The 11,242-nt window shown below is 44.7% G+C and overlaps 1 protein-coding gene across 1 annotated transcript; it reads right to left on the reverse strand.

Annotated features, from left to right (window-relative positions):
• Nucleotides 1-7,592: 7,592 nt before the first annotated feature.
• FUT4 (fucosyltransferase 4) lies at nucleotides 7,593-10,283 on the reverse strand. Its single transcript, XM_086338998.1, has one exon. It carries the CDS (start codon nucleotides 9,644-9,646, stop codon nucleotides 8,450-8,452), a length of 1,197 nt encoding a protein of 398 aa, XP_086195124.1. The 5' UTR covers nucleotides 9,647-10,283; the 3' UTR covers nucleotides 7,593-8,449.
• Nucleotides 10,284-11,242: the final 959 nt, after the last annotated feature.

An 11,242-nucleotide genomic window follows, 5' to 3' on the forward strand; every position in this document is an offset into this window, starting at 1 on the left:
ATTAATCTGATAGTGATATTGAACATCTTTTCATGTGTCTATTGGCCATGTGTATGTCCTCTTTGGAGATATGTCTATTCAGATCTTCTGCCCATTTTGGAGTGGGTTATTTTGATGCTGTTAAGCCCACAAAGGTCCGTCTAGTCAAGGCTATGGTTTTTCCTGTGGTCATGTATGGATGTGAGAGTTGGACTGTGAAGAAAGCTGAGTGCCAAAGAATTGATGCTTTTGAACTGTGGTGTTGGAGAAGACTCTTGAGGGTCCCTTGGACTGCAAGGAGATCCAACCAGTCCATTTTAAAGGAGATCGGTCCTGGGTGTTCTTTGGAAGGAATGATGTTAAAGCTGAAACTCCAGTACTTTGGCCACCTCATGCGAAGAGTTGACTCATTGGAAAAGACTCTGATGCTGGGAGGGATTGGGGGCAGGAGGAGAAGGGGACGACCGAGGATGAGATGGCTGAATGGCATCATTGACTCGATGGACATGAGTTTGAGTGAACTTCGGGAGTTGGTGATGGACAGGGAGGCCTGGCATGCTGCAATTCATGGGGTTGAAAAGATTAGGACACGACTGAGCGACTGGACTGAACTGAACTGAACTGATGTCCTCTTTGGAGAAATGTCTATTCAGGTCTTCTGCCCATTTTGGAGTGGGTTGTTTTGATGCTGTTAAGCATCATTGGCTGCTTGTGAATTTTGGAGACTAACCCCTTATCAGTCACTTCATTTGCAAATATTTTCTCCAAATGTGTGGGTTGTCTTTTCATTTTGCTTACTGTTTTCTTTGCTCTGCAAAAGTTTTTGAGTTTAAGTAGGTCCTATTTATTTTTGTTATTTCCATTATTGCTGGAGATGGATCCAAAAAAAGATGTTGCTGTGATTTATGTCAGAGAGTGCTGAATATATATTTTTTGAGTGCAGAGTCCTTGCCTTAGTTTCATTTACAACCCCAAGTCCTAGCACAGTATCTGCACAAAGCAGACACCCAAGAAATGTTTGCAAAATGTTGTTGAAATCCATTTCCCTATAAAATAATTCAGATAAGACTTGTAATTCTCATGATCTAACAGAGCATTCATTTTTAGCATATTTAGGGAAGATTCAGTAATTTTCAAAAACATTAAATTGAAGATCTCAGAAATACAATTCTTTACAAGTTACTTGAAATAGTTTTCCAATAGGGTTGGTTCCCCATGACACTAACAATGTACTAAATGTTCTTTACCCCTTCTATGTTTTCCTCTGACTCTTCCTCAGTGGAGTCAGTTGGTGATTATGGCTATTTTAAAAAACAATAAATTTCTCTAAAAATAGATTCTGAGTACAGTTGAAGCATGCTGACTGGAAATTAAAAAAAATAAAATAATCTGTCACAATGTGATTTTTTACAAGATGAGAAAGAAGCATTCACAAGAGTTCAAGAAGCTGTTGTAATCAATTATGGGGCACTTCTATATTTCTGCTGAAATGTTAGTTTATTCCTTGTTAAGTTCCTGACTCTGTGTCAGTGATTTTAAACTTCATGATTTCGCTCCCCATTTGCCAAAGGATGCTGCATTTCACATGGGAACGAAGGTTTCTCTGGAGGACAGGGGTATTTAATGGCAGATCTTACACTGTCCCTTCATTCTCCGGACACATGTTCCTCCTTTATCCTATTTTCTTTGTCATCTCACTGTATCTTCCCTCTCCTCTTTTGCTACCTTCTCACTTTCTCTTCAAGCACTTCGTACTCATTTACCCCAACATCTTTTTTTTCTCTTCCCACCTCACATATATTTACCACCAGTTCTGCTTTATAATGCATTTCTTGTAACTCTTTCATTATGGAGTCCTCTTTTCCTGTCACACCTGCTCCTACCCTCACTGGCCATCATCAGTTTTCAGTACTTAAATGAGCACATCAGTGTGCGTCTATTGGAGAAGGGAAACTAGGGGCTGCCCCTTGGACAGTCCAAGTTCCTCTTTTCCCCTTTTAATAATTTGAGCATCAGCAGTTAAGAAAAGAGATACTTCTGCCCACCATCACATTCCTAGACTTTAGTTCATCTCTTTTATTTTTTAGTTTTTTGGCCATGATGCACAGCCTGTGGGGTCTTAGTTCCCTGACCAGGACTCAAACCTAGCTCTTGGCAGTAAATGTGCAAAATTCTAACCACTGGATGGCCAGGGTTAACTGGTGGTTAACCAGGTGGAATAATTCCCATTATTCCACCTCTTTTAAAAATGGTATTATTTAATTTAGAGCACAGAAGCTAGAGACAGTACAGAGGACATCTGAGCACTTAGCAAAATAAACTGGAATAAGAGAAAAGAGTATGCTACTTACACCCTTGGAGATGAATCACTGGGTTAAAGTGAAGAAGCCAGGCAAGAAAGAGCAGAGGGCAAGCTGAATGAGACCTTGTGTGGTTCAGAAAAATCAAAGTCATCACATTTCAGTTTACCAGTGACCTTACAGAAACCCCTTGACCAAGAAACACCCAATGTATCACTGTTGAATTCACTAGTTCCTGGAGAATATACATTATAAAAAAAAAAGAGTCATTTTTCATCTCATTACTTTAATCATTTTGTCAAAATAATCTGAACTTGGGTACATAAATGCTCAATTTGTATTAGAATGTGCACCTTAAAAGTCCCTGAGAAACAGTTAAAAATGATTGAAATGTATTCAATGCAATTATTTACCATACTAATTGCCAAGGACTTGGCTCCCTTCTCTGATACTTAAGGCATGTGATGTATCATACATGTATATACACACAACATCAAAAAGCTTAAGGTCACGGCATCCAGTCCCATCACTTTATGGCAAGGAGACGGGGAAAAAGTGGATGCAGTAACAGATTTTATTTTCTTGGTCTCCCAAATCACTGTGGACAGTGACTGCAGCCATGAAATTAAAAGATACTTGCTCCTTGGAAGGAAAGACATGAAAAACCTAGACAGCATATTAAAAAGCAGAGACATCACTTTGCTGACAAAGGTCCGAATAGTCAAAGCTATGGTTTCTCCAGCAGTCATATACAGATGTGACAGTTGGACTATAAAGAAGGTTGAGCACTGAAGAATCGATGCTTTTGAATTGTACTCCTGGAGAAGATTCTTGAGTCCTTTGGACAGCAAGGAGATCAAACCAGTCAATCCTAAAGGAAACAACCCTGAATATTCTCATTGGGATGACTGGTGCTGAAGCTGAAGCTCCAATACTTTAGCCACCTGATGCGAAGAATCGACTCACTGGAAAAGACCCTGATGGTGAGAAAGACTGAAGGCAAAAGGAAAAGGGAGTGGTGGAGGATGAGATAGTTAGATAGTATCACTGACTCTACAGACATTGAATTTGACAAACTCCAGGAGATAGTGGGAGACAGGGGAGCTGGATGAGCTGCAGTCAAAGGGGTTGCAAAGAGTCAGACATGACTTAGCGACTGAACAACAATATGTTCACATATATAATGTATAATATTTATAATTACATATTCTATATAAATATATTTATTTTATATTAATGCCACATCAGAGTATCCCTCTTTGGTGCCTGCATTTTTTTTTTTTTTTTTTGACAATTTACTGATGCTGCATAGTAAATAATTTCCAGACTGGAAGGCACTTAGCGAGGTAAATTCATTCTTTAAGTCCTAGGGTGTCAGTTAGTAGAGTAAGGGCAATGGAACTAGAAGGTTGTGAGAGATGATGTTGTCCAACTCCCTCATTTTTCAGTTCAAGTGACAAAGGCTCAAAGGGGTTGTGACTTGCACAAGCATGTCTGGTTCTGCCACTATTACTGTGAAGTAAAACTGGAAGTGTTAGTAGCTCCAGTTGTGTTCAACTCTGTGACACCATGGACTTTAGCCTGCCAGGCTCCTCTGTCCATGGAATTCTCTAGGCAAGAATACTGGAGTGGGTTGCCATGCCCTTCTCCAGGGGATCTTTTCCATTCCACCCGAACTCGGGTCTCCTGCATTGCAGGCAGATTCTTTACCATGTGAGCCACCAGGGAAGCCCCAACTATTACTGTAATCTTAGACAAGTCCTTAACTACATCTGGACTTCCACTCCCTTCTCTGTAAAATGGACAGGTGATCATCACAGCTAACATCTCTCAGGTGCTTCCTATGTTTCCCACACTATCCTGAGTACTTTAAGTGTCTAATTCTCCCAACACCTTCATAAATTATATATAATTACCTTCAATTAGAGATGAGACTATCAAAACACAGAAAGCTTAAATAATTTGCCCCCGATAAGACAATTGGGAAATGTTGCAAAGCTGGCCTAGTAATCTAGGAATAACTAGCTCCAAGATTCTCAGATGCCAATTCTTAAATCCCTTCTAAGAAAACTCCATTAGGAAGCTTCTCAAATTCCTCTAGCTCTGAAAGTCTACGGCAGAGTTAACAAACTATGGTAACGCCTTTGTTTACAGATAGGCAGTGGCTGCCTTTGCACCACCAACAGCAGAGATTAGTAGAGGCAATAGAGATTGTATTGTCAGTAAAACCTGAAATATTTACTCTCTGGTTCTTTACAGAAAAAATGTATGCTGACACCTGCTTTAGAGCTTTGAAAATTTAGAGTATGTTGAAACTGTACAGCATTTTACAATGTACAAAGCACCTTGGCAAATGTCAACACATTTAATCCTTGTTTTGCAAGGGGCATTCACTCACTATAAAGGAGGAAGTTAATTTAAGTAACTTGCCTAATCAGGGTCACAGAGGCAGTGGCAGAACCACATACCCAGGTTTGGACTCCAGATTGTGAGCTGTTTCCATGAAGCTACCCTGTCTCTTCTAAATTACTGCTAAGGAAGGGTTTGGAAACTGGAAAAGACCTGTGAATACTGAAGGTGAGTCAGACTGTCTTCCTGTTGTCAATATCATTCCAGGTGCACTGGTAATTAAAGTCATCAAGCACTAAAACTAGTAAATTAAATTTGTAATAAATTGGAAAGAAAAGTTTAAGAAAGCCATTTTGGAACATGTGATGTATTTCTGTGTATTTTTGTACTAACATATATGAAATTTTAAACTGCTCAACTTAGAATGACTTGAAAAATGAAATTACATAAAATGAACAATTGCCCATTTCTCTTGCTATTTGATGAGATTAGCCTTAAAATAAATTGTTTTTTTCCTTACCTAGGATTTTCTCATGAATAAAACTGCAATTATACCTTCCTCATGCTTAGCAATAAAAAAATACATGGTTAGTTTTAAACAGACTTAATACTAAAGAGAGTAGTAGTAAAATAATACTTAATATAACTTAATAAAAACTTAATATAACAAAACAAATTTAAAAAAAATTTTTTTTCAAAGAAAGCACAGGTGCTTCTTCCTACCCTGCAAATTCAAGCTCAATCTAAATAGCAATGATGCATCTTGAATAGCAAGTATGGCTAGCTTTAGGGATTCATTTGAAATACATGATATGAGGTCACTTGCTTTTTATTTCAGATATATTCTGTAACATATCTTGAGATTTAATTTCATAATCCATATAAGCGGCTATGGAGGTAACCTGAAATCACTCCAAGAAGGGGAAAAAACCCTATTTTTCTGTCACCAATTGAGTCACCACTACGTGTTAGACACCTTTTTATTTATTCTCTGAACAGCTCATAAGCTGCTATGAAGCCAATTCCTGCACCATTTTACAGATGAGAAAACTGAGGCCCAGGGTTATTACCAATTTGCCTGAGGTCACATGGCTGGAATTCAAATCTAAGCCAGAGTACCTTCAAAATCCAAACTATCTCCCAACTGTCCCATGTAGATTTCCAATAACCCCAAGATCATTGGCCAATAAGTCATAAATAGTTATTTAAAGAGTAGAATTTTTCCTTCTTTACTGAATGACTCTACTTTGATACTGTAGTTCTGCCCATGCTATAATATTTCAATGAGAAATTTTATCCAGGGATTTCAATTTCTCTTTTTAAGGAAAAGGAAGAATTGAAGCACCTAGATTTTAGTGAGTTTTTCAAGTCTGCAACAAATACTCACAGACAAGTTACTTCATGAATCAGCTCATTGTACTAATCAAATGCAAAATGACTGTTTACAGCAGAATTCTGTATAAACCTAATTAATGTTGGACCTCATCCATAATAGTCACTGAGGGTGCTTATTATAATAAATCAAAGAGGAAAAAAAGAGCCCATTATTTTAGGCTTTAAATCAACTGGCTTTCTAATAATTGATTTATGGTACTATTAATGTCACTTTATTATTTATTATTAATTTAATACATTAATAATTATTATTATTAATTTATTATTAATGTCACTAATTTATTCTTCCTCTTCAAATTAGGAGTTTGGGATTAACAGATACATACTACTATATGTAAAACAGATAACAAGGACCTACTGTATATCACAGAGAACTATATTCAATATCTTGTAATAAGCTATAATGGAGAAGAATCTGAAAAAGAATATATATACCTATAATATATGTTATAGAGAATGTAGGGCTTCCCAGGTGGCCTTAGTGGTAAAGAACTGGCCTGTCAATGCAGGAGACATAAGAGACTCGGGTTCAATCTGTGGGTCAGAAAGAATGTTTACCCACTCCAGTATTCTTGTCTGGAGAAACCCATGGACAGAGAAGCCTGTAGGACTACAGTCCATAGGGTTACAAAGAGCTGGACACAACTGAAGCTACTTAGCATGCATAGATAATATATGTATTATATATTACATATATATACACAACTCAATCACTTGGGTGTATACCTGAAACTAACATCACATTGTAAATCAACAATGTTAATTAAAAAAAAAGAATGTTACTTTAACAAATAAGTTCTGCCAATTGCTTTCTGACAAAAGTAGATTTCAACAGCCTTAATGATAGGGACCTTGTCTTACATATTTTTGTCTTTCTCACACTCAGGGTCTCACACAGTGCAGGTACATGGTGACACCTAACATGCTGTTCATTCGACAGTTTTTAGTCAATGAATATAGTTTCAAAGTTGGTCCCACAGCACAGTCTCAAGGGCCATAGAAATGTTTGTATCTGGATGGTAAAGAATCTGCCTGCAATGCAGGAGACCTGGGTTTGATTCCTGGGTCAGAAAGATCCCCTGGAGAAGGGAATAGCAACCCATTCCAGTATTCTTGCCTGGAGAATCCCATGGACAGAAAAGCCTGGCAGGCTACAGTCCATAGGGTCACAAAGAGTCAGACATGACGGAGCAACTAAGCACGTCCACGAACGTACTACTGGGCAGACCAGAAATCCGGTGGCCCCAGGCAGAATTGCAGATTTTTGTAACAAAAGATAAAGTTTTACTGCAGGCACAGATTTAGTTCTATTCCCTAGCAACCATTTAACTTCAAACTGACAAGAGTCAAAAACTGCCATTAACAGCCACCAGACTTTTTTCCTTTTGCATGATTCCATAATACAGTGCAATCTCACTCTGTTCTGCAGAGGGGTAATGCCAGCACCCCTGGAGGACTGACTTTCTGGGTTTAAATTTCAGCTCCCGTAAAGACACAAAAATAAATAATTCTGTGGAAAATGACAGTATGGCTTCCTTTTCTATGTAAACACAGGCTGGATTTCTGGGATGAAGGGAGAAGAAGGTTGCTTCTGCTTTATTTTCACATCTATAATTATGCTTTTTTAAAAACCCAGGTTATAGAAAAACGGATACAGAAGAAATCAGGAGATGATTATTCACATTGTAAAGGGATTCTCCACAGGGTTCCATAAACACTGCGCTCTCTTATAACAGTGGATTTGATTAAAAAGCGGCCTTTCAGGAATACATTTGTATAAAGCGAGGTACACCAAATATTCACTCTCCCTCTTCTCCAAGGACAATCCAGCATCTTGTTTCCATTCATAAAGCAGGGGAACAAACAACAGTAGTTGTTACTGAAGTCAATGGAGTCTTGGATCACCCTCCTCACCTTTCTTAGGCGATGAGGCTTTGAGGAATCCAGGTACAAAGAGTAAGACCCTGGTGGCCACAGTCCCTTCACTATCCTGCAACAAGGCTCTTTCTAAAACCAGGGTTTTGCAGCATTTGGCCCAGGGACATGTGAGTGGAGGAGTCTGTGAAATTTGGACTCAGCACAGGTCACAAATATAGCCTGTGGCTGATGAGGAAATTCAGAGCCACAGACCATGGTTTCTTGTAGGTAAGCTGTTTCCTCACCTTAAAATGAGGAGGAAACGTCCCCTTCTTCATCCCTGAGCTCGGATGCCCTCGGACAACCGAGAGTTATGCAAAAGCCATGAGCACCCAGGATCCTTCCCACCCAGTCTTTGTGTTGAATGACATTAATTGGTAAATCAATTTGTTCCCATAGATTAAAAACGGGTATTTAGGAAATGCAGTCCCACGACTTGGCAGTCAAGGAGAGGCACCGCAGAGCATCCAGACATGGCTTCCAGGGTCACACCCAGGGGGACAATGACCTCACTGTTGAAACCAGCCAGCCAAGTTGGGGACGCTCTTGCGTTGGTTCCCAGCCTTCTGCACAGCCTGGCAGGCCAGGCACCAGGGCTCGTCCCAGAAGGAGGTGACATGCACGGCATGGCTCCGGCGCCACCTGAAGTAGCCGCGATTGACAGTCGGGTTGCGGTCCAGGAACTGCAGGTGGGCGGCCAGGGAGGAGGCAGAAGGGAAGTCGTCCACGTGGATGAAGGCATTGGAGGGCACGAAGCGCTCGTAATTGGTACGGTTGGGGCCCAGCACGACCGGCACGGCCCCGGCCAGGAAGGCGTTGCGCCACAGCTTCTCGGTGATATAATCCAGGTGCTGCGAGTTCTCGAAGGCCAGGTAGAACTTGTAGCGGGCCACCGTGTGCACGAGCTCTGCGTCGGGCAGCGGCTGCCCGGGCCCGCCCTTGCCGAACACGTCCACGGTCACGTACTGACTCAGCTGGCGGTAGTAGCGCACGCGCGCCTGGCGCTCATCCCAGTTGCTCACCACCCAGGCCACCAGCCCCTGCTTCCGGGCCAGCGGTGGGACCAGCCCTGGCGGCTGCTCGCTGGGATGGGTCCTGGGGTAGAGGTAGCCGTAAGGCACGAAGATGTCCGAGTCGGCCCTGTAGGAGAGCGTCCAGTTGAAGATGTTACCTGCCAGGCCCTGCAACCCTGGGGAATGGGAGGGCGACTCGAAGTTCATCCACACCCAGCGCTGGCCCGGGGGCCGGGGGCCCAAGGCGGCCGAGGTTTCGGCCTCAGCCTCTTGCCCCTCGTCGTCCATCACCAGCCCTTCCCGCTCCTCCACCGGGGGCATCTGGACGCCCCAGGGCGGAGGCCAGTCCGGGGGTCCCTTCACCAGGTCTCGGTGGTGGAAGAGCACCGCCTGGGCCTCCTCGTAGGCCGCGCGATCCGTGTGCAGGACGCAGCCGCTGATGTTGAAGCGCCGCTGGCAGTCGGGGGGCGGCCTGCGGGGGTTGTGTCGGCCCCTGAAGGGCTCCCACCACAGCAGCACGTTCACCGGCCGCGGCGGGCTGGGGGAGGCCCACGGCAGAGGCGGCAGCTGCTTCCAGCAAACGTAGATGGCCACGGCGGTGGACAGCAGGCTGGCGGCCAGCAGCGCCAAGTGGGTGCCGGGCAGCCCCGGACCTCCGCGCCGGGAGCCCCGCCGGCCCCAGCGCGCGCGCATGGCGAGCGCGGGCAGAGCCGCCGCCGCCGCCGCCGCCCGCCGCGCGGCCGCGAGCGTGGAGCGCCGGCGCCCGCTCTCATGCTGCTGCAGCGGCTCCAGCCTTCTTAGGCGCTTGCCCCCCGCCCTGGAGCGCGAGAGGGCGGTCCCGGGATCTGAGGACGCGCGGGTCCTGCTCTCCTCCCCGCCGCTCCCCTCCCGGCGAGGTTCCAGGGTGAGGAGGGCGGACCCGACGACCCAACCTGGCGCCGCTGGGTCCCTCCCCTCCACCGTGTCGCCGGCCCGACCGGCCCGGCCAGGCCCCGGGCGCCTCCTGCGGCACCTCCGTCCGCTCCTGCGCCCCTCCAGGGTTCCTGGATTTCCCCTCCGCGGCCCACCCCGCGGCTCCGGATGCTTCTCTCCGCACACCCCACGTCTCGGCCCGAAATATTCCCTCCCAGCTACGCCCCAGCCCTCAATCGCGGTGGCCCAGACGCTTGCCTTCCAGGGTGAGGGCCGGGCTCACCCCCTGGCGCGGGCAGGCGGCGTGAGACCCTCCCGAAGCCTCGGTGGCGGCGCGAGAGGAGGCGGGCACCGGAGAAAGGCGGCCCGGGGGTGGGACCGGGGAACCGCTTCCTTCCTCTTTTGCTGTCCGGGGTCGGTTACGCCTGCGGGAGGGAGGGAGCCCGCGAGGCCGAGGTGCTGAGCGGAGGGAGGCGCAGCCTTGACCTCGTGACCTGCCGCCGACCCCCGCAGGTCGTGCACTCGGCCTCCTCGGCGCGGCCACAGAGGTGGTGCATTTTGTGAAACCAAGTTTTCCAGGAAAGCCTACTGTCAAAAAGACCTTCGCTTTGCCTATGCTCCAGCAGTGGAGAGAGAATTGTTTCTGAACAATGGAATTGTTCTGTTTCTTCCCTCCGCCACTGAATGAACGCTTCTGCCTGCTGGCTCAAAACTTTCTTTGTACCAGGGCTAGGAGAACTCATAAACCAAACGTAAAAATGTGGCCCTTGTGGCCATTGTCCTCAGGGAAATCCCTGCCTATTCAATGAGATGGATGAATGAACGCCACCTTTTTTTTTTTTTTTTTCTTCTAAGCGCTTAAGAAACGGCTTATCTGCACTTAGGAATAGGAAGATCATTCAAAACACAGGACTATAAAATGATGACTAAGATAAATATCATAGCATCCAAGTTTAGGATATAAAGGATAAGTATCATCACAGTGGTACCTTCTGGTTGATCAACGAAGCAACCGAGGCATCTACCTCCACAGTGACTTAAGGAGTTTTTTCCCTATGGCTTGATTTTGAATTTCTGGATTTTGACCTTCATTTATGTAACTAAACTTTTCTTCAGCAAATTTCTAAATAGGGCATGGGTGGGCTGCTGACCTGAGAAGAGCAGGCTGTTTTGAGAGAATTTTTAGAGCCCAGCGGTGCGTGGGTGGTGTCCCAGCCCACTGCCAGGTAAGTTACAAGATGTTAGGGAAGAAATAGACTTGCTGGGAAGGGGCCAACCTGACAGGTGTTTTTGATGTTATGCCGTATGGATTTATTGTGAAGAACTTTTTCATTGTAAACCAAGTACAGATTGTAAAAGCTTCCATAAAAATGGTTT

Source organism: Bos grunniens, chromosome 15 (genome assembly GCF_055505025.1).
Source record: "Bos grunniens cultivar Pamir isolate PY7600 chromosome 15, Bosgru_T2T1.0, whole genome shotgun sequence".
Classification (NCBI taxonomy): Eukaryota; Metazoa; Chordata; class Mammalia; order Artiodactyla; family Bovidae; genus Bos; species Bos grunniens.